The 18,543-nt window shown below is 43.4% G+C and overlaps 1 protein-coding gene across 2 annotated transcripts in view; it reads left to right on the forward strand.

Moving 5' to 3' along the window:
* The first annotated feature begins 2,494 nt into the window (after positions 1-2,494).
* The window catches only part of LOC137369913 (matrix metalloproteinase-16-like), a 306,491-nt gene continuing 290,442 nt past the window's right edge, over positions 2,495-18,543 (forward strand). For both annotated transcript variants that reach the window (XM_068031639.1, XM_068031640.1), the window contains exon 1: positions 2,495-2,771. In XM_068031639.1, the coding sequence (XP_067887740.1) occupies positions 2,628-2,771 (144 nt within the window). In that variant the 5' untranslated portion in view covers positions 2,495-2,627. The remainder of the gene's footprint in view (positions 2,772-18,543) is intronic.

Raw genomic sequence — 18,543 nt, forward strand, 5'->3', positions numbered from 1 at the left:
AGGATCCTATATGTTTCCACTTACTCTTCTAAATTCCAGTGGATACAAGCCTCGCCTGTCCAATCTTTCCTTGTAAGACAGCCTAGTAAACCTTCTCTGAACTGCCTCCAACGCATTTACATCCTTTGTAAAAGCAAGGGAATAGACAATGTACAATAAGATACTGAGAAGTTTAGAGAAATAGAGGGAGCTTGGAGTGCATGACCACAGATCCCTGAAGGTAGCAGGACTGGTGGATAAGGATATAAGAAGGCATATGGGATACTTTCCTTTATTGACTGAGACATAGAGTATAAGAGCAGGGAGGTTATGCTCGAACTGTATAAAACAGTAGTTAGACTGCAGCAAGAGTACTGCATACATTTCTGGTCACTGCAATACAGGAAGGATGTGATTGGACTAGAGAGGGTCTGATCACTCGGATTCACTGAAGAGATTTACAAGGATGTTGCCAGGAATGGAGAATTTTAGCTATGAGGAAAAGCTAGGGTTGTATCAAAGAACAAAGAACAAAGAACAAAGATAATTACAGCACAGGAACAGGCCCTTCGGCCCTCCAAGCCTGCGCCGATCCAGATCCTCTCTCTAAACATGTCGCCTATTTTCTAAGGTTCTGTATCTCTTTTCTTCCTGCCCATTCATGTATCTGTCTAGATACATCTTAAAAGACTCCATCGTGCCCACATCTACCACCTCCGCTGGCAATGCGTTCCAGGTGCCCACCACCCTCTGCGTAAAGAACTTTCCACGCATATCCCCCCTAAACTTTTCCCCTTTCACTTTGAACTCGTGTCCTCTAGTAATTGAAACCCCCACTCTGGGAAAAAGCCTCTTGCTATCCACCCTGTCTATACCTCTCATGATTTTGTACACCTCAATCAGGTCCCCCCTCAACCTCCGTCTTTCTAATGAAAATAATCCTAATCTGCTCAACCTCTCTTCATAGCTAGCGCCCTCCATACCAGGCAACATCCTGGTGAACCTCCTCTGCACCCTCTCCAAAGCATCCACATCCTTTTGATAATGTGGCGACCAGAACTGTACGCAGTATTCCAAATGTGGCCGAACCAAAGTCCTATACAACTGTAACATGACCTGCCAACTCTTGTACTCAATGCCCCGTCCGATGAAGGAAAGCATGCCGTATGCCTTCTTGACCACTCTATTTACCTGCGTTGCCACCTTCAGGGAACAGTGGACCTGAACACCCAAATCTCTCTGGACATCAATTTTCCCCAGGACTTTTCCATTTACTGTATAGTTCACTCTTGAATTGGATCTTCCAAAATGCATCACCTCGCATTTGCCCTGATTGAACTCCATCTGCCATTTCTCTGCCCAACTCTCCAATCTATCTATATTCTGCTGTATTCTCTGACAGTCCCCTTCACTATCTGCTACTCCACCAATCTTAGTGTCGTCTGCAAATTTGCTAATCAGTCCACCTATACTTTCCTCCAAATCATTAATGTATATCACAAACAACAGTGGTCCCAGCACGGATCCCTGTGGAACACCACTGGTCACACGTCTCCATTTTGAGAAACTCCCTTCTACTGCTACTCTCTGTCTCCTGTTGCCCAGCCAGTTCTTTATCCATCTAGCTAGTACACCTTGGACCCCAAGCGCCCGAGGAGCCGAGGAGTCTAAGAGGAGATTTAATTGAGGGTTATAAAATTATGAGGGGCCTAGATAGAGTGGATAGTTAGGACTTATTTCCCTTCGCAAAGAGGTCAATAACCAGGGGGCATAGAAGTAAATTAATTGGTGGAAGGATTAGGGAGGAGTTCAGTCATTTCTTTTCACCCTGAGGGTGATGGGGGTCTGGACCTTACTGCCTGAAAGGAGGGTAGAGACAGAAACCTTCATCATATTTGAAAAACACTTGGATATGCTCTTGAGGTGCCATAACCTACAGGGCTGCAGACCAAAAGCTGGAAGGTGGGATTAATGTGGATAAGGTTTTTTCGGGCCGGCATGGGCATGATGGGCCGAATGGCCTCCTTCTGCGCCGTAAATCCTTCTATGTTTCCGTGTTTGTATGGGGAGGGGGAGGCAAAGGCACAATACTCATTTTGCTCCCACTGAGAAATCTCAGCGCATTTTAATCACAATGAGTAGTACAATGGTTCGGTTTTAAATTTTCTCCTCTGAGTGGTCAATGGGAAAAAATTGCTCGGAATAAGCATCAGCATCGCATTAGTTTTACAAACGTAAGGTAAAATATTCTTGAAGCGCCAGAGCACAGGGGAGAGGCATTCCGTTTACACTAATTACACTTTGTCTATCTTCCTTGCCAAGAGACAGATAAATACAATGTCTGCATAATGAACGAAGAGTGCCTGTGTCAGCTCTGCTCTCTGGCTTTTCGCTGTGGTACAGGACTGAGGAAGGACTGTGCCAGCTGTACAGGGTAGTTTGGTCGTCAGTGCGCAGACTCGCTGGAGGCTCCCTGGACTGTTACACTCTAGTTCAGTGGTTGGAGCCAGTGAAATTGTTAAGGAGCAATCCGCAGCTCAGAGCACTCCCGGTTCTGCACAGCTCCCTGTCTCCCTGTAATTCACAGTCTGTCTCTATCTACAGCCACAGGCAGCTCCCTTACAAATGAGCGGCTGCTTCTCTGAAAGATGGCAAACGGGTTCACTAAGCCTTTAGCCACATTGTACAAAGGAAGACAACTAGCCTTTTTATATTCCGCTGCGTTTTATTTGCAAACCTTGCTTTGGATTATTTGTTTCGTTTGCGGCGAGGAGCAGCCCTTCAGCGTGGAGGTAAGTTTGCAAGACTTTTTTTCTGTATTGGTAATATTGCTGTTCGAGTATTGCATTTGAATTCGCTGACGTTCCGATACCGTAATATAGACACACTGGGATCTTCATAAATTACTAAAGTAACAACCAAACATGCTTCTTCAGCTTACAAATCGTGTGTACGATTGCTTAGAAAAGATGTTTTAGTATGTTTGTTCCTTTAAATGCTAAACAAAGATCTCCTTTATATATGTGTATATTACAAGTTTTCATTTGAGTGGAACAAATTTCAGTGTACTATAATTCTTAGAAGCATGAAAACGAAGACGACAGTGCGGTCTCCTCACAGAGCAGTGAGAAAGGACTTAAGTGTCCGGAGGGTTTTTTTTCAAGCTAAAGAGCCTTATCCGATGACTTGGTGAATCCACTTTCTTGAGCAGCTGAGTGGAGAAGGGGTTTTGTTGTTGATTTATTATTCATTGCCCGGCCAATGAGAATAAACGTGTTTAGGGAGAGGATACTTTCTATTTAAGGCCGAGTCGCGTATTTGAACCATCACAGTGCCACAATGAAACTTTAATCATCCTCACCCCTCCATAGACCCATTCTTATTTATGGATATTACTGTGGACTTCTGATATTCCGCCAGTCGGAGACTCCCTCTAATTTCAAATGACTGGGGAAACGAACACTATATCCGAAGCAAATTATTATTAGTTGGTCCGCTTTTATATTTCTAAAGATTGCTTGAAGACGTTGTAAAGAGACCAGTTGCTATTAACACATATTTCGGAATGATGACTTAACCCAGCAAACTTTATCGAACCCCATTCATTTTACCGACTCAGTTCGTTGGTGAGTCAAGTCCCAACGGCATCTCCCACTATTGCCTCCTGGTCCCGCTCAATACATCATTTACACGTTATATATTCATTTTTTTATCCTTAGTTTGATAAATGATGGCCAAGTGACGGGCCACTTGGAGTTCAGCTCCTTATTCGAGCGCGGTTCTGTATCTACAAACTGAATTAGGGTTTGTTCATTTAATATAGATGCACCCTTTAGGAGAATCCGCCTTTCATTATCATTTCGCTTTTTTATGCGTCTCTATATTTCTCGCCCCGATCGGATATTGAGACTCTGAGACTGGGAGTTGCATACATCCTCTCATGTGAAGCTTTTCTGTTTGTATCTGGGCGTGATGTAGCCTGCCAGGTGATACTGGCGAACTGCAGTTGCCCCGGCGAGCGAACGCCAGCTTCAACATTTGGTTTCCAAAAAGCAGCCAGCAATTCCAGAGCGGCTTTTCGGGGCAGCTTGGAGCATCTCCAGTGCTTTCTCAACATTGCAAACTGCTTTGCACTTGACCTGTTTGACGGTACAGTTTTAATGGGCGGTGAATCGGACCATAAAAGTTATCAGAGAGGATCGACTTAAGAATCTCCTGTCGAATCTATTGATCGACCGATAAGTTTTGATTTATCAGATGCAATTAAGAGCTGAATTTGGAGAAGTGAAGTTATTGCGTCTTTCTGAAGTAGCACAGGGCTTGAGATTCCTGAATCTGCCTTCACACATTGGAATCGGTGCAGTTTCAATGGTTTGCTTGGCAATATGAAGCAAAATTGAGAGTGCTGGGTGTTGTAAATATATATAGCACGATTTTCCTCTTGTTATAATCACCGTCAATAGGTCTCTGCTAAGATTACTTTTCTGACTGCCACTGCATGACCATTGTAGGTATTCTAAGGCAGCAAGGTGACGGTATTTCAGGGTGAATAATGCCATCATTACATTTCTGCAGTGGGAGGAGGAAAGACTGTTTAGGGGCCTGTGTTTAAGAGACGACCCCTTTTCTGACTGTTATGAATGGGAGGGGGAGGGGGTAAACAAACAAAGTGAAGACCTCTGGGTACTTCAGTCCTGTCAAGCAAAGGAATCAGCATGTTTCCTTTTCAGTGTTGTTTCTATAATTTATTAAAATGATATGTATCACTAAAAATAATTTTAATTACATGATTTGTGCCCTGTTAACAGTAGTGTGCTGGTTTATTTGCATTTTCATTGTACATCATGTAAAGCTGTGGCACTGTGTAAAGGTAAGTCAAAAGTCAGTGTCTGGCTTGTATGTGACCAAATAGCATTGACACTATGCAGTTCGGGTTGACAACTCTGGAGGCATTCCTTGAGGTTTGATCATGTGACATTCTGACCACATGACATTTGACCATGTATTAGCCCATTGTTTGAAATCCAGTCATGTAACATTCGATCTCATGGCATCTGATCACATAACTACCATCGATGTTATTTCATTTACCTTATAAAGGTGGACCCTGGTAGGTGAGTGTTTTTGCTTGTGGGTTTGCACCAGTACCTGTTGTGCAACAATTTTCAAGAACCAGGAGACCACTCATGAGCAGGCAAAGAGAGGAAACAGAGGGTGGGGAAGTGGGGAAATGGAGGGCAGGGAGGAGTGCAACCTGAAGGTGGGAAGAGAGGAGATTGAGAATAGGGAAGTGGGGAATCGAAGGTGGGAGAGCAATTCACAGAGGGAAAACTGTGGGTGGGAGGAAATTTGATTCCACCAGTAACCAATGGTAATGCAGTGCAATTGCACTGATAACTAATAGTAATATGGAAACACTCAGATTCCCCTCATAACCAACAGTATTACAACAACTCACTACATTTAATTGGTAGTAATAGGTGTAATGCCCTTATATCCTACCTGGAACATGTAATAATCCTATAACTTGGTGCTATTCACCCTGAAACCATAGCCTGACTCCCCCTGCACTCCACAAGACGGGGTCAGGCTCTCCAGCTGGCCACTTTTAACAAGGCCAATCTTTCTCCCTATCACCTTCGACTCTGGTTTGGGCTCCAGTTCCATGAGAAGGTGACAACTCTGAACTTGGAACCTCAGTCAGAGCTGATCTGCACTTCGACTTCGCATAGCACAGACTGCCTGAACCAAACTGAGAGACTGCACATAAGGAAGTGGGCTCATTATTTGGGACATATCTCACAGGACAGGTTGCTTTAAAATATGATCAGCACCAACATTTCTAAACCACTCTCTGAGCTTGGACTTAATAAAGGAAAGTTTTAGAATTATAGATATTACAGCACAGGATATTACAGTGCTTTCCACTTTAACCCTATTGCTCCCCCAACAAGATCTTTTTATATTCTTCCTTTTCAAATATATATTCTATTGTCTTCGAAATGATGTGTTAGTCTTTATCTCAATAACCACATGAAGTATCCCACAGCGAAAAGCCGTCACTTCGAGAACTTTCCTCCTCCCTTCCCCCTTGTTGCTTCCAGTGAGAATCCATGGGAAGAATATTATGCTCTTCCCCTGCGTCAGGTTTGGAAGCAGGTAGAGCATATAATCGGCAGGATGGTGGTGGGGGGGTGGGCCCACCACATTCCCACCTCCACTCAAATTAGGTCCGAACTGGGAAGGCCTGTGAACGGCCTTCCCACCCTGCTGCCAATTGAGGCCCTTAAGTGGGCAATTAATGCCCAATTAAGGGCCTCATTCCGCCACCGCCAGAATTAGCCCAGTGGAGGGTGGGCCTGTCACAGCACAGGGAGCACGCCTAGCAAACCCATGTGGGTTGATGCCAGCTCCAGGGTGGGGGAGGGGAGTGGTACCTCATTAAAAGGTACTTAGTGTGTGATCCAGGGACTCGGAATTGGGAAAGGGGAGGCCTGCTGAGATCCAACCCCCTGCCCTTGCTGCCAACCCCCCTACAACCCTCTATCCCGTGACCCCCAACCCGCAAAACCCCTCCATCCCTGACTCACCTGTGGCCTTGGTGAGTCCATTACTGGAAGCAGCCACCACCTCAGCCGTGATGCTACTCAGTTAAAGAGTTGCTGGCCGGCAGCTCTCAGCAGGTGGGACTTCCACTGAGGTCTTTGATCCCGGAGACTGTTCACTTAAGTGCCTAATTGCCACTTGATCCGGCGGGCCTTCCCCAAAGGAGGTGATGCAGGGCTCTCACCGGCACTTTTGCCATTGGACATGACCCCCATCGCCCTTTCTGTTTCCTATTTCCCTATTCTCCCACCAATGGAAATAATCTTCCTCTACTTAACCACAGTAAGCTCTACTAGTTTCACTTAGCCCTTTACTGGTTGCTCCTCTCTCACCACATTGCTGCTCCCAGTTCTGTAGGAAATGCTGGTCCCCACATCCACCCCCAACCCAATTTCCTTTAATCCCCAATCCTGTAACCACTAGTTCCGTTATCTCCCACGACCTTATTAAAATGCAGAAAGCTTGTTATGGAAGGATAATGCTGGAGCCTATCTTTACTCACTTTCGCATTTATTGTACAGTAAAAGGATTGCAGACATCTAGCTCCTCACTCAATCGCTCCACTAGTCTCAGTAAGTGTCTGCATATAAGTGCTCAAGTAAGACCCCAATTAACACCCTCCACCTGTATATAATTAAACAATTGATACATCCCAAATTCCCAATCTATCTACATGAGCCTCATTCTCAGTCTCCATCTTTCCCTGACTCCCTGTCCCTTGGGATCTCTCTCTCTCTCTCTCTCTCCCCCTCAGGCCCCCATTCCCCAATCTCCCTTTTCTCCATCCCTATTTCCCTGCCTCCATCTATCCCTATATCCCCAATCTCTCTTTCCTCCTGATCCCCATTCCTTCCCCAGTCCCGTCTCATCCCCCTGCCACCCCTCTTGAGCCTCCCCGATTTCAGAGACCCCCTGTTTTGAGACCTCTCCCCAGAGCCCTCTTGAGTTCAGAGACTCCCTGAATAGACATCCATGATTCATGAGCTTCCCGATTCCTGACTCTCTAGTCCCTGGTCTACTGTGCTGTTTGTGGTCCTGGATGTCTGTGGCAATGGGTGGGTGACATCATTGAGCCTGAGTTTTTAAAGGGAGCTGGTGATGTAATTGATAGGGGTTGGGGGTGGGGCAGATGGCAGACACATTGGACGGAAAATTGAAATCACTGATCTCTTGGGCTGCTGGAGGCAGAGCTTAGAAGAGGCACGCTTGATTCCAGGAAACTCCCGGTCATTCCAAGAGTGTTGGAAACCCAATTAATGCTGTTTTGTGGTGGCAGGAAACTTGCACCCAGGCATCCATCAATGTCAAAGACAAAGTGGCCTAAGGCTGTGACTCCTTTTGATTTTCCTTCTGAGCTTGTGCGAAACAACACTGGGCCCTTACCTCACAGTAACATCAGGAATTCAGTGGAATAGAAAGTTTGAGCATGCATGTCACATTTCCATGTGTTATTCCTTAATGTTGCTGCATAACACATTACCAACCTCTTGTAATTTTGTAACTTCAAATTCACAAACCTGTAGTACAACAATACATTGAATGCTGTCATGCAGGCCCCCGCCTGCCAAGACTGAGGCACACATTATTTTGCCACATGAACATTAAAACTTAAAATTGTGACTGGGAAGAAAAGAGCGTCTATCACAAGGAATTGCCAAGCCCCTGACTGGAAAGACATTTGCATGCTAGCAGACAGTGTTGGAATAAAGGACCCAGTCCCTGCTTCTCCAATACATAAAAGAACTGGCCAGGCCAGTTTAGTCACATGACTAACTGGCTGTTTGAATTTGTATGGTGCCACAGAGTTTTAAAACTCAGAACGCTGTTTGCTCCTGGATTGAGAATACCTCTCTTCTGTCTGCTCTCATTTCGCTCTCACCAGCTTTGGAAACCATTGAAAAAATATGAACCCCAAGAGAGAAAAGTCTCCTACAGTGAACAAGGTTTAAGAAGAATACTGGGCCCCAATAAAAAGAAAGAGTACTTACAAAAGGACTACAGTGATCTCGAAGCACAGTAAACAAGAAACTCTTCTGATATTGCCTCAAACCTTTCCATTTTATTTTTCTTCTGCTCTCTTCTGTCCCTATTTGCATGTGCATATCACGTATGCATGCTAGCGTGGGGCGCGGCATTACTGTCGGCATTAACCGAATTAGAGTTTAAGTTTTAATAAAATTTCACTTTTCTTCTTTAAACCTAAGAAAATCTGTTTATGCTCATTTATTTGCCTTACAATTGGAACATGATGAACAAGGATTCAGCAAGGGGGAGGTCAAAACACAGTGTGTTTAAAAATTAAACCCTGTTACAATAAGACCAGATGAAGATAGTAAAAGACTCCTAGACACCTTTCTCACCTGGTCGTAACAATGCTTAAACTGGTTTTGGATTGATCTCAATTTGCATTCTGCTGTCATTTGTCATTTTTCCACATTTATTCTCCCCTCTTCTCAAGGTAGTGGTCCCCTGGTATTTGATTTACATGCCCATTCTTTATATGGTTGCCTTATAAGGGAATGTTTGTGAACTGTTTGGCTGCAGGTGGCACCATGGTCAAGCTTGAAAACTGTCACACCCTGCATCCAAATATGTGCACCATCTTAAAGCAGGCAGGGAGGGATCTTTGGACAATGATCGGGAGCAGGAACCCTGACATCAGCTACCTCAGCACTGAGCTGACATCCTTCCTGGCCTATATTGCTGATTACCGTATCACACAATGCATGTGTTGACAGAGCTATAGCGGAACACCCAATAATTCAGTGATTTTCTTTTGGCACTGAAAATCTGATGGTTACCATGTAAATAACAGACACTAGGTAATTGCAAGCCCCTCAGTTAGTGGCTAAACCTTTAACTAGTGGAGCAGTACAAATAACTAATCTCCATTAAATAATGACATAAAATAGGCGATCTGACCATTTTATCAATAATAATAAAGACTTTTCCCATTGTCAGTATAACTAAACTTGCATGTTTTTGTACAAAAAGTTTACAGATAAAGATGTCTTACTTGATGAAAATGTCCCTTTGATTACCTTTGACTACATAAAATATAAGACTGAAAACATACTGCCTCTTCAGCACTCCTATTCATTACTAGTACAGAATTATAGAGGTTTCTTTGTTGGCACTGCTCTTGTCTTTCTGCAGGAACATCATTAGTTGTATTCCGCTAAGTGTGCATGGAGACATATTCAGACTAAACTGTCTTAATCAGGATGGTAACACTAAAAATACTGCCATGCAGTCTTTTCTTCAAGTTCTAAGTGGCATGATCATCAGCATTAATTCAGGTATCAGTGGTTCTGACACCAGAAACATCAGGTGTAGTAAAACCTTATTTTTTAAACTTTTTTTTTCTTCAGTTGTTGATTTGATTTACAGTCTCATTAAAATAAATCTGGTATATGATGTAAAATACAGATTGTCCCAATGCAATTCTTGTATAATTCCTATAACTATAAATTGGGTACATGTTTAGGCTATGTTAAGATGTCTCACATTTTTCTGGACTGACTGGTAATATTAAAAGTTGTATCATACCTCCAGGCTTAAATCGCAAACTTAATTGACTGAAAATGGACTTGGGTGAAATAAGCATAAAGTAGAAAGCCCGCTTTTGTGGTAAATTGAGATAGAAATATCACTCTTGGGATCACTGAAGTGACTGATAGTCAATCTAGAAATCCATTCGGCTGTGTTCTTGCATTATTCCTCAATGAAAGGGGAACATGGATTGTAGCAAATATAACACATCAAAAGGTATATTTTCCAGCAAAAGAGCTTATTATGAGTAGCTATCTGTGAACGTATAGTAACCTAGAGGGAAGAATAGCCCTAGTCTATGTGTAGTGAAATTGTAAGCGCTTAAATAAATGCTTTATGATGTTGCTACTCAGAAACTAAAGCAATTTTTCTTCCTTGATTGTTACATTTAGAGATGGTGGAGATAACTCATACTATAGAAGGATTTCAATTATTTCCAATGGAAATACACTCTCAGTTTCAATTGCTTTGAGTGAGAACCAGGCACCATAATGGGAGTTGTTCAAGTTATTGCTTCTGCAAGTGAAAAATGGGATTGGATTTTTTTAGCACAATTAATTCAAAAGACCGCTTTAGTGTCATTTTGTTTTGACTATTTTTCTAAATTGTTAGTTATTTTGTATTCATTAGATGGTGCAGAATTTTAGTGCTGAGGAATGGATTTCATGCCCAGCACCCACTCCCTGCTGCCATAACCCTCCCCACTGTGAAATATTGTGCCTAGTGTCAGCACTGGGCATTCTCAGATCGCATACATATGGAATGGATGGAAAATAAAGCTCCCTGGATTCTGCTTCAACAATATACATTAACCTTAGCCAAGCACTTCCTGTTCTTTTCCACCACTGTGTTAGTGTGAATATTTCTATTTAACACAGCAACCATCCTCATTAGGTGGTATGGATTCACATCGACTCTAAACTAGGCTGATACTGCTAAAATATTCATATCAGAGCCATACAACCATCAAACCATTTAACTGTTTGAGCTAGATTCAAACCAGATTCCGAGTGAAAAAAAAACTATTGCACTACCATGGATATCATCTTTATTTTTGGAGTCATTGGATGGAGTCTTTTCAATTGAGTACTTCTGTTCGTTTTATAAACAGATGTTACATTATCTGAATTTCAGTCATTTCTACTTGGACTGTTTGCAGAGTATCAAATGAAACTAGTGCAACAAGTGTTAGTTCAATAGGCATTGAGGTTTAAATAGCTACAATCACAATTGGAGCTCATTCTTACCATGAAGATATACTCATCTCCCGATTATTCACTAATTTTGTTTTATAGGCCAATAGGCCTTTCAAACTTTTTAAGTATGTAAAACTATCTTTTCAGACAAATCTTAGTCAAGGTAATTTTTTTACATGTTTCTCACTAACAATACTAACAAAAAGAACTTGAGAAATATGGCAAACTGCAAGATATTCCTAATATAGAGCATTCTTTGTTCAAGCTGGTGATTTGTGTAAGTTTCCAAGAAATGCTACTGCCATTCTCAAAGAATTAAGGCAGTACTTGGTGACAAGCAATATATATCATAAATTGAACCAAAATTTTCTGTTTGAATGCTTTCTTCAGTGGCTCAGGTAGTTTTTCGGTTGAGGCCTGTGTGAAAGCAGCCGTGCATGATCCATGAAGAGGTGAGCATCCAGTAAATAGATTTTCAGAGGGAAATGCTGTTATTAAGGATGAAATTGAATTATTAATAGAGAATGGAGAGACATAAAGATTTCTACGAGGCCTGTGATCCTATCAGAGATAAATCAAACCCAATATAAAGCATTTTATTGTTTAAAGACGCTGCAACTGATTTTAAAATGTTCATGTTGAGAAGAAGTTGTTTCGTTTATTTCGACCCAAATGTGTAGGTAGTCACAGCCTGGAACTGGATTGTGACAGAATAATAGGCAGGTTGTTACAATCAGTAGCAGGCTGCAGACTATTAATGGTTCAGAGATATGGGGTTGTTGTAAGTACAAAATGTTGATAGCTAATTTCATTGTTTTGTCCACACAGTATTAGAATATTATATGCGTTGGAGGAGTTGCAGCTCATCATGCCTGGGGACTCAGTACTGAGGGAACCTCAAATCTGACCCCGGCAGTCATATTAGCTTTAGCATTATTCAATTAAAAAACGCACAGCATTATTTTAAGCACTTTATTATGCCTTGAATATTATCACTACTGTCACTTACCTGTTGATTAACTACAACTTCTGTCAGACAGATCACTCAGCATTTGAGAGCCCACTTGCCTGTCTGTTGGTGCTATATATTATTCATTTCTGTCTGTTGCTTTCTTGTAGTGAAAACAAATTCATTGTAAGTGACCAAATTTTAGCCAGTCAGGATTCTAGCCCCAGGGTATGATAATACGCTATAACCTAAATGTAATATAATCACACCTCACTTGAGTAGTGATAATTGCCTGAAGCACATGCTCAATTTCTGAAGGAGAATAGTTCAGCTTGATTAGGGATGTCATAAAATGCAAGCTGTCGTGATATCATATTGGACTCAACCATAGCGTATTGGGGGTGTTATCGGAGTGAATTATCATGCGGTTAACAGGTTAAATAAATAATGGAACTGAATTCCAAAGACTGAAACTGAGTAGCAGTAATGGTCTGTATGTACACTGCCCCTTCTTAATTGAGGATAGCCTGGATGATTGACGGACTTTGGTCTTGTCCTTCAGTTGTTCGGCCTGTGCTCGATTTGGCAGGCAGTATACAGTCATGTCCATTAGTGTTTAAATAATTGCTGGCAAACAAAACTAAACATTGCTTCTGATAGGAGCCACGGAATTGATATTAAAAACTATCACTCACACTAGTGAAATATCATTTAAAGGGTCAATGGTCTTTTGCAAGATGCTCTATGAAGACATATCTCTTTTGAGAAATACAGTGTTCCTGATGATAGCAACATCCCATCTCATGCACATGTAAAGTCATTTTGATCATGTATTGGAAAGAACGGTCATTAAATTCAAAGCACTGGTCTGCAACAGTAGACTAGTAATATGTAGAATTAAATTACCTCTGGAACCATACACATTTCCCAGCAATAATATGGTGCGCACTGTGCCTCACTGCCTTAAGGCGTGTGCTTATCCATTACCCTCCCTAAAAAGGCAACATAGCTTAGTTATTCATAGGGCTGTGCATCATACTTTTATTCAAGTTCAAAGTAATGACAGAAAGGCAAATTTGTGTTGTTTGGATATTTTTGTCTCTTCCCAAATTCAGAGTTGAATGATGTGCATAACCCACTGAGCTAAGAATAGCCTCCATTTATTTTTGATTACCTGGTTTGTGTCTCAAAGAACTGAAGCTATATTTTTGGTCTGATGTTGGGCAAGATAGGAAGCTAGTAAAAAAAGCCCTAATTAGACAGTCATTTTCACTCAGAAGGCTGGATTTAATGGGCTCCCGAAGGTGAGCTAGGAGGTGGGGTGGGGGAGGTGGGGGGCAGGTGGGGGGTGGAAGCCATAGAATTGTAGCAGGGGGGGGACGGAGGCCCTGTTGCCTTCCTGTTGCACCACAATTAAGTCGGGGAAGGAAAGGTAAAGAGACCAATTGAGGACCTTAAGTGGTCTATTACCAGCCACTTAGGGGGTTCCTTCCTGCCGCTCTGGATCTAAGCCAGCGGCAGTGGGTGGAGGGGATCCTCTGCCACATCAGGAGGTCACCCCGTAAAATAAGGTGACTTCCCTGTGGGCTTTGGGGGCTGCTCAATGGACAATCTGTGGCCCACGGAGGGCCCCCAGCAGAAAACACTCGTCGCCTACCCTCCCTCTCCCCATTGCCAGGGCCGGCCATACTGGCCCCAGCAACCCCGCCTCATTTTCCTGAGGCCCGGGTCTCCAGCGCTGGGCCTGGTTCCAAGGCACCCTTGACTACCAACAGTGTCCACCGCTCCCGATGGCACTGCCGATACTACTGAGCTGCCCATCCTCTGTTTGGCCGGCAGCTCTTGAAGGCGGGATCCCATCTTTAAAGGGATGGGGATCCTGGCACCAGGCACTTAAGTGCTTGAGAACTGTAGAATCATCCGGGGGATGGGGTGCGGGGGTGCGGAAGAGGGGCTCTGAATGGCCAAGGTGGGATTCCTACCACCTTTTTGGCCTGGCACTGGGAGCCCTGCTGGCTGCACTAAATCCAGCCCAAAGAAACTACATTTATGTGCTGTAGACTCTGTTTCCTAGGCACCAACCCCATCCCTCTCTCTGGTAACTATCTGAGGCTGAACTACACCGTTCACAACCTGGGTGCAGTATTTGACCTCGAGCTGAGCTGCCGACTCCATCACCAAGACCAACTGCTTCCACATTCGTAACATCACCAGACTTCAGTCCTGCCTCAGATTATCTGCTGCTGAAACCCTCATCTCTGCCTTTGTTACCTCTAGACTTGACTATTTCATTACCTTAAAGCATGTGCTTCCCCATAAGAAGGCAACATATCTTATTTAATATAATAATAAAAGGAAAATACTGCAGATGCTGGAAATCTGAAATAAAAACAAGAAATGCTGGAAATACTCAGCAGGTCTGGCAGCATCTGTGGAGAGAGAATTAGAATTAGAATTAGAACATTACAGCGCAGTACAGGCCCTTCGGCCCTCGATGTTGCGCCGTAGAGAAGCAGAGTTGATGTTTCAGGTCAGTGACCCTTTATCAGAACATATCTCATTTATTCATAGGGCTGTGCATCATACTTTCATTCAAATGCAAAGTAAAGACAGCAAGGCAAATTTGTGTCTATTTCAGCGCTGTGCTGGCTGACCTCCTGTCTTTCATCCTACATAAACTTGAGCTCATCCAAAACTCTGCTGCCTGTATTCTAACTCGCATAAAGTCCTGTTGTTCCATCACCCCTGTGCTTGCTGATCTACATTGGCTCCCAGTCTGGCAATGTCTTGGTTTTAAACTTCTCATCCATGTTTTCAAATCCCTCCATGCCCTTGTTTCTACTTATCTCTGCATTCTCCTCCAGCCCACAACCCTCCAAGATTTCTGCACACCTCCAATTCCGGCCTATTGAGCATCAATGATTTTATTTACTCCATCATTACTGACTGTGCTTTCAGCTGCCTAAGCCCTAAATTCTGGAATTCTCTCCCTCAACCTCTTCACCTCTTTATCCTCTGTTAAGACACTGCTCAAAACCTACCTCTTTGACCAAGCACTTTGTCATCTGGCCTAATATCTCCTTGATGTGGCTCAGTGTCAAATTTTTTGTCTGATAATGCTTCGTGAAGTGCCTTGGGATGTTCTACTCCATTAAAGTACTATATAAATGCAAGTTGTTGTTGTTTAGATGGGGTTTCCACCAAACTTGCACCAAAGTTAGGCAGCCAGCCTCTTGAATTTTATAAGTTTCTTAAGAAAAGCTAATATGAAAATGTATTTCGAGTAAGCAGGAGAGTAGAGTTGTGAAAAAAAGTTTAGATCTGAAGGGGCCAAATGTTGTACTGTAACTTTCTATGATTCTACCCACTACCCTGGCTAAGATCATAAATTCAGTACAGACTTAGAAGTGAAGCTGGAACCTTCTGCTCTGTGCCACCTATAGTAGTTTTTTAATCTGTTTGACCATTAGTGAAGCTAATTGCTTCCTCTTTGGTAAGTTGGCACAGGGTACAGCAATTTTAATTTGTAGATTCCTTGCAATATGCTGTTCTGTATAATTAGTAGTCTGAAATGCCAAACTTCTTGCGCAGTAACAATTCAAACAACAAACAAAGAACAGTACAGCATAGGAACAGGCCATTCGGCCCTCCAAGCCTGCGCCGATCTTGATGCCTGCCTAAACTAAAACCTTCTGCACTTCCGGGAACCGTATCCCTCTATTCCCATCCTATTCATGTATTTGTCAAGATGCCTCTTAAACATCATTATCATACCTGCTTCCACCATCTCCCCCGGCAGCAAGTTCCAGGCACTCACCACCCTCTGTGTAAAGAACTTGCCTCGCACATCCCCTCTAAACTTTGCCCCTCTCACCTTAAACCTATGTCCCCTAGTAACTGACTCTTCCACCCTGGGAAAAAGCTTCGGACAATCCACTCTGTCCATGCCGCTCATAACTTTGTAAACCTCTATCATGTCACCCCTCCACCTCCGTCGTTCCATTGAAAACAATCCGAGTTTATTCAACCTCTCCTCATAGCTAATGCCCTCCAAACCAGGCAACATCCTGGTAAACCTCTTCTGTACCCTCTCCAAAGCCTCCACGTCCTTCTGGTAGTGTAGCGACCAGAATTGCACGCAGTGTTCTAAGTGTGGCCTAACTAAAGTTCTGTACAGCTGCAGCAGGACTTGCCAATTTTTATACTCTGTGCCCCGACGGATGATGCCAAGCATGCCGTATGCCTTCTTGACTACCTTATCCACCTGCGTTGCCACTTTCAGTGACCTGTGGACATGTACGCCCTGATCTCTCTGCCTGTCAATACTCCTAAGGGTTCTGCCATTTACTGTATACTTCCCACCTGCATTAGATCTTCCAAAATGCATTACCTCACATCTGTCCGGATTAAACTCCATCTGCCATTTCTCCACCCAAGTCTCCAACCGATCGATATCCTGCTGTATCCTCTGACAATCCTCATCATTATCCGCAACTCCACCAACCTTTGTGTCGTCCGCAAACTTACTAATCAGACCAGCTACATTTTCCTCCAAATCATTTATATATACTACAAGCAGCAAAGGTCCCAGCACTGATCCCTGCGGAACACCACTAGTCACATCCCTCCATTCAGAAAAGCACCCTTCCACTGCTACCCTCTGTCTTCTATGACTGAGCCAGTTCTGTATCCATCTTGCCAGCTCATCTCTGATCCAGTGTGACTTCACCTTTTGTATCAGTCTGCCATGAGGGACCTTGTCAAAGGCTTTACTGAAGTCCATGTAGATAACATCCACTGCCCTTTCTTCATCAATCATCTTTGTCACTTCCTCAAAAAACTCAATCAAATTAGTGAGACACGTTCTCCCCTTCACAAAACCATGCTGCCTCTCGCTAATAAGTTCATTTGTTTCCAAATGGGAGTAAATCCTGTCCCGAAGAATCCTCTCTAATAATTTCCCGACCACTGATGTAACGCTCACCAGCCTATAATTTCCTGGATTATCCTTGCTACCCTTCTTAAACAAAGGAACAACATTGGCTATTCTCCAGTCCTCTGGAACCTCACCTGCAGCCAATGAGGATGCAAAGATTTCTGTCAAGGCCCCAGCAATTTCTTCCCTTGCCTCCCTTAGTATTCTGGGGTAGATCCCATCAGGCCCTGGGGACTTATCTACCTTAATGCTTAAGACACCCAACACCTCTTCCTTTTAGATAATGAGATGACTGAGACTATCTACACTCCCTTCCCTAGGCTCATCATCCACTAGGTCCTTCTCTTTGGTGAACACTGATGCAAAGTACTCATTTAGTACCTCGCCCATTTCCTCTGGCTCCACACATAGATTCCCTTCTGATTATGATTTTGATTAGAGATTCTCTGTCCTTGAGCGGGCCAACCCTTTCCCTAGTTACCCTCTTGCTCTTTATATATGTATAAAAAGCCTTGGGATTATCCTTAATCCTGTTTGCCAATGACTTTTCATGACCCCTTTCACCCCTCCTGACTCCTTGCTTAAGTTCCTTTCTACTGTCTGTATGTTCCTCAAGGGATTAGTCTGTTCCTAGCCTTCCTGCCCTTACGAATGCTTCCTTTTTCTTTTTGACTAGGCTCGCAATATCCCGCGTTATTCAAGGTTCCCGAAACTTGCCAAACTTATCCTTCTTCCTCACAGGAACATGCTGGTCCTGGACTCTAATCAACTGACATTTGAAAGACTCCCACATGTCAGATGTTGATTTACCCTCAAACAGCCGCCCCCAATCTAAATTCTTCAGTTCCTGCCTAAAATTGTTATAATTCGCCTTCCCCCAATTTAGCACCTTCACCCGAGGACTATTCTTATCCTTATCCACAAGTACCTTAAAACTTATGGAATTATGGTCACTGTTCCCAAAATGCTCCCCTACTGAAACTTTGACCACCTGGCCGGGCTCATTCCCCAATACCAGGTCCATTACGGCCCCATCCCCAGTTGGGCTATCTGCATATTGTTTCAAGAAGCCCTCCTGGATGCTCCTTACAAATTCTGCCCCATCCAAGACTCACTAATTGAGTCCCAGTCAATATAGGGGAAGTTAAAATCACCCACCACTACAACCCTGTTACCTTTCCATCTTTCCAAAATCTGCCTACATATCTGCTCCTCTACCTCCCGCTGGCTGTTGGGAGGCCTGTAGAAAACCCCCAACATCGTGACTGCATCCTTCCTATTCCTGAGCTCCACCCATTTTGCCTCGCTGCACGACCCCTCCGAGG

Source organism: Heterodontus francisci, chromosome 5 (assembly GCF_036365525.1).
Source record: "Heterodontus francisci isolate sHetFra1 chromosome 5, sHetFra1.hap1, whole genome shotgun sequence".
Classification (NCBI taxonomy): Eukaryota; Metazoa; Chordata; class Chondrichthyes; order Heterodontiformes; family Heterodontidae; genus Heterodontus; species Heterodontus francisci.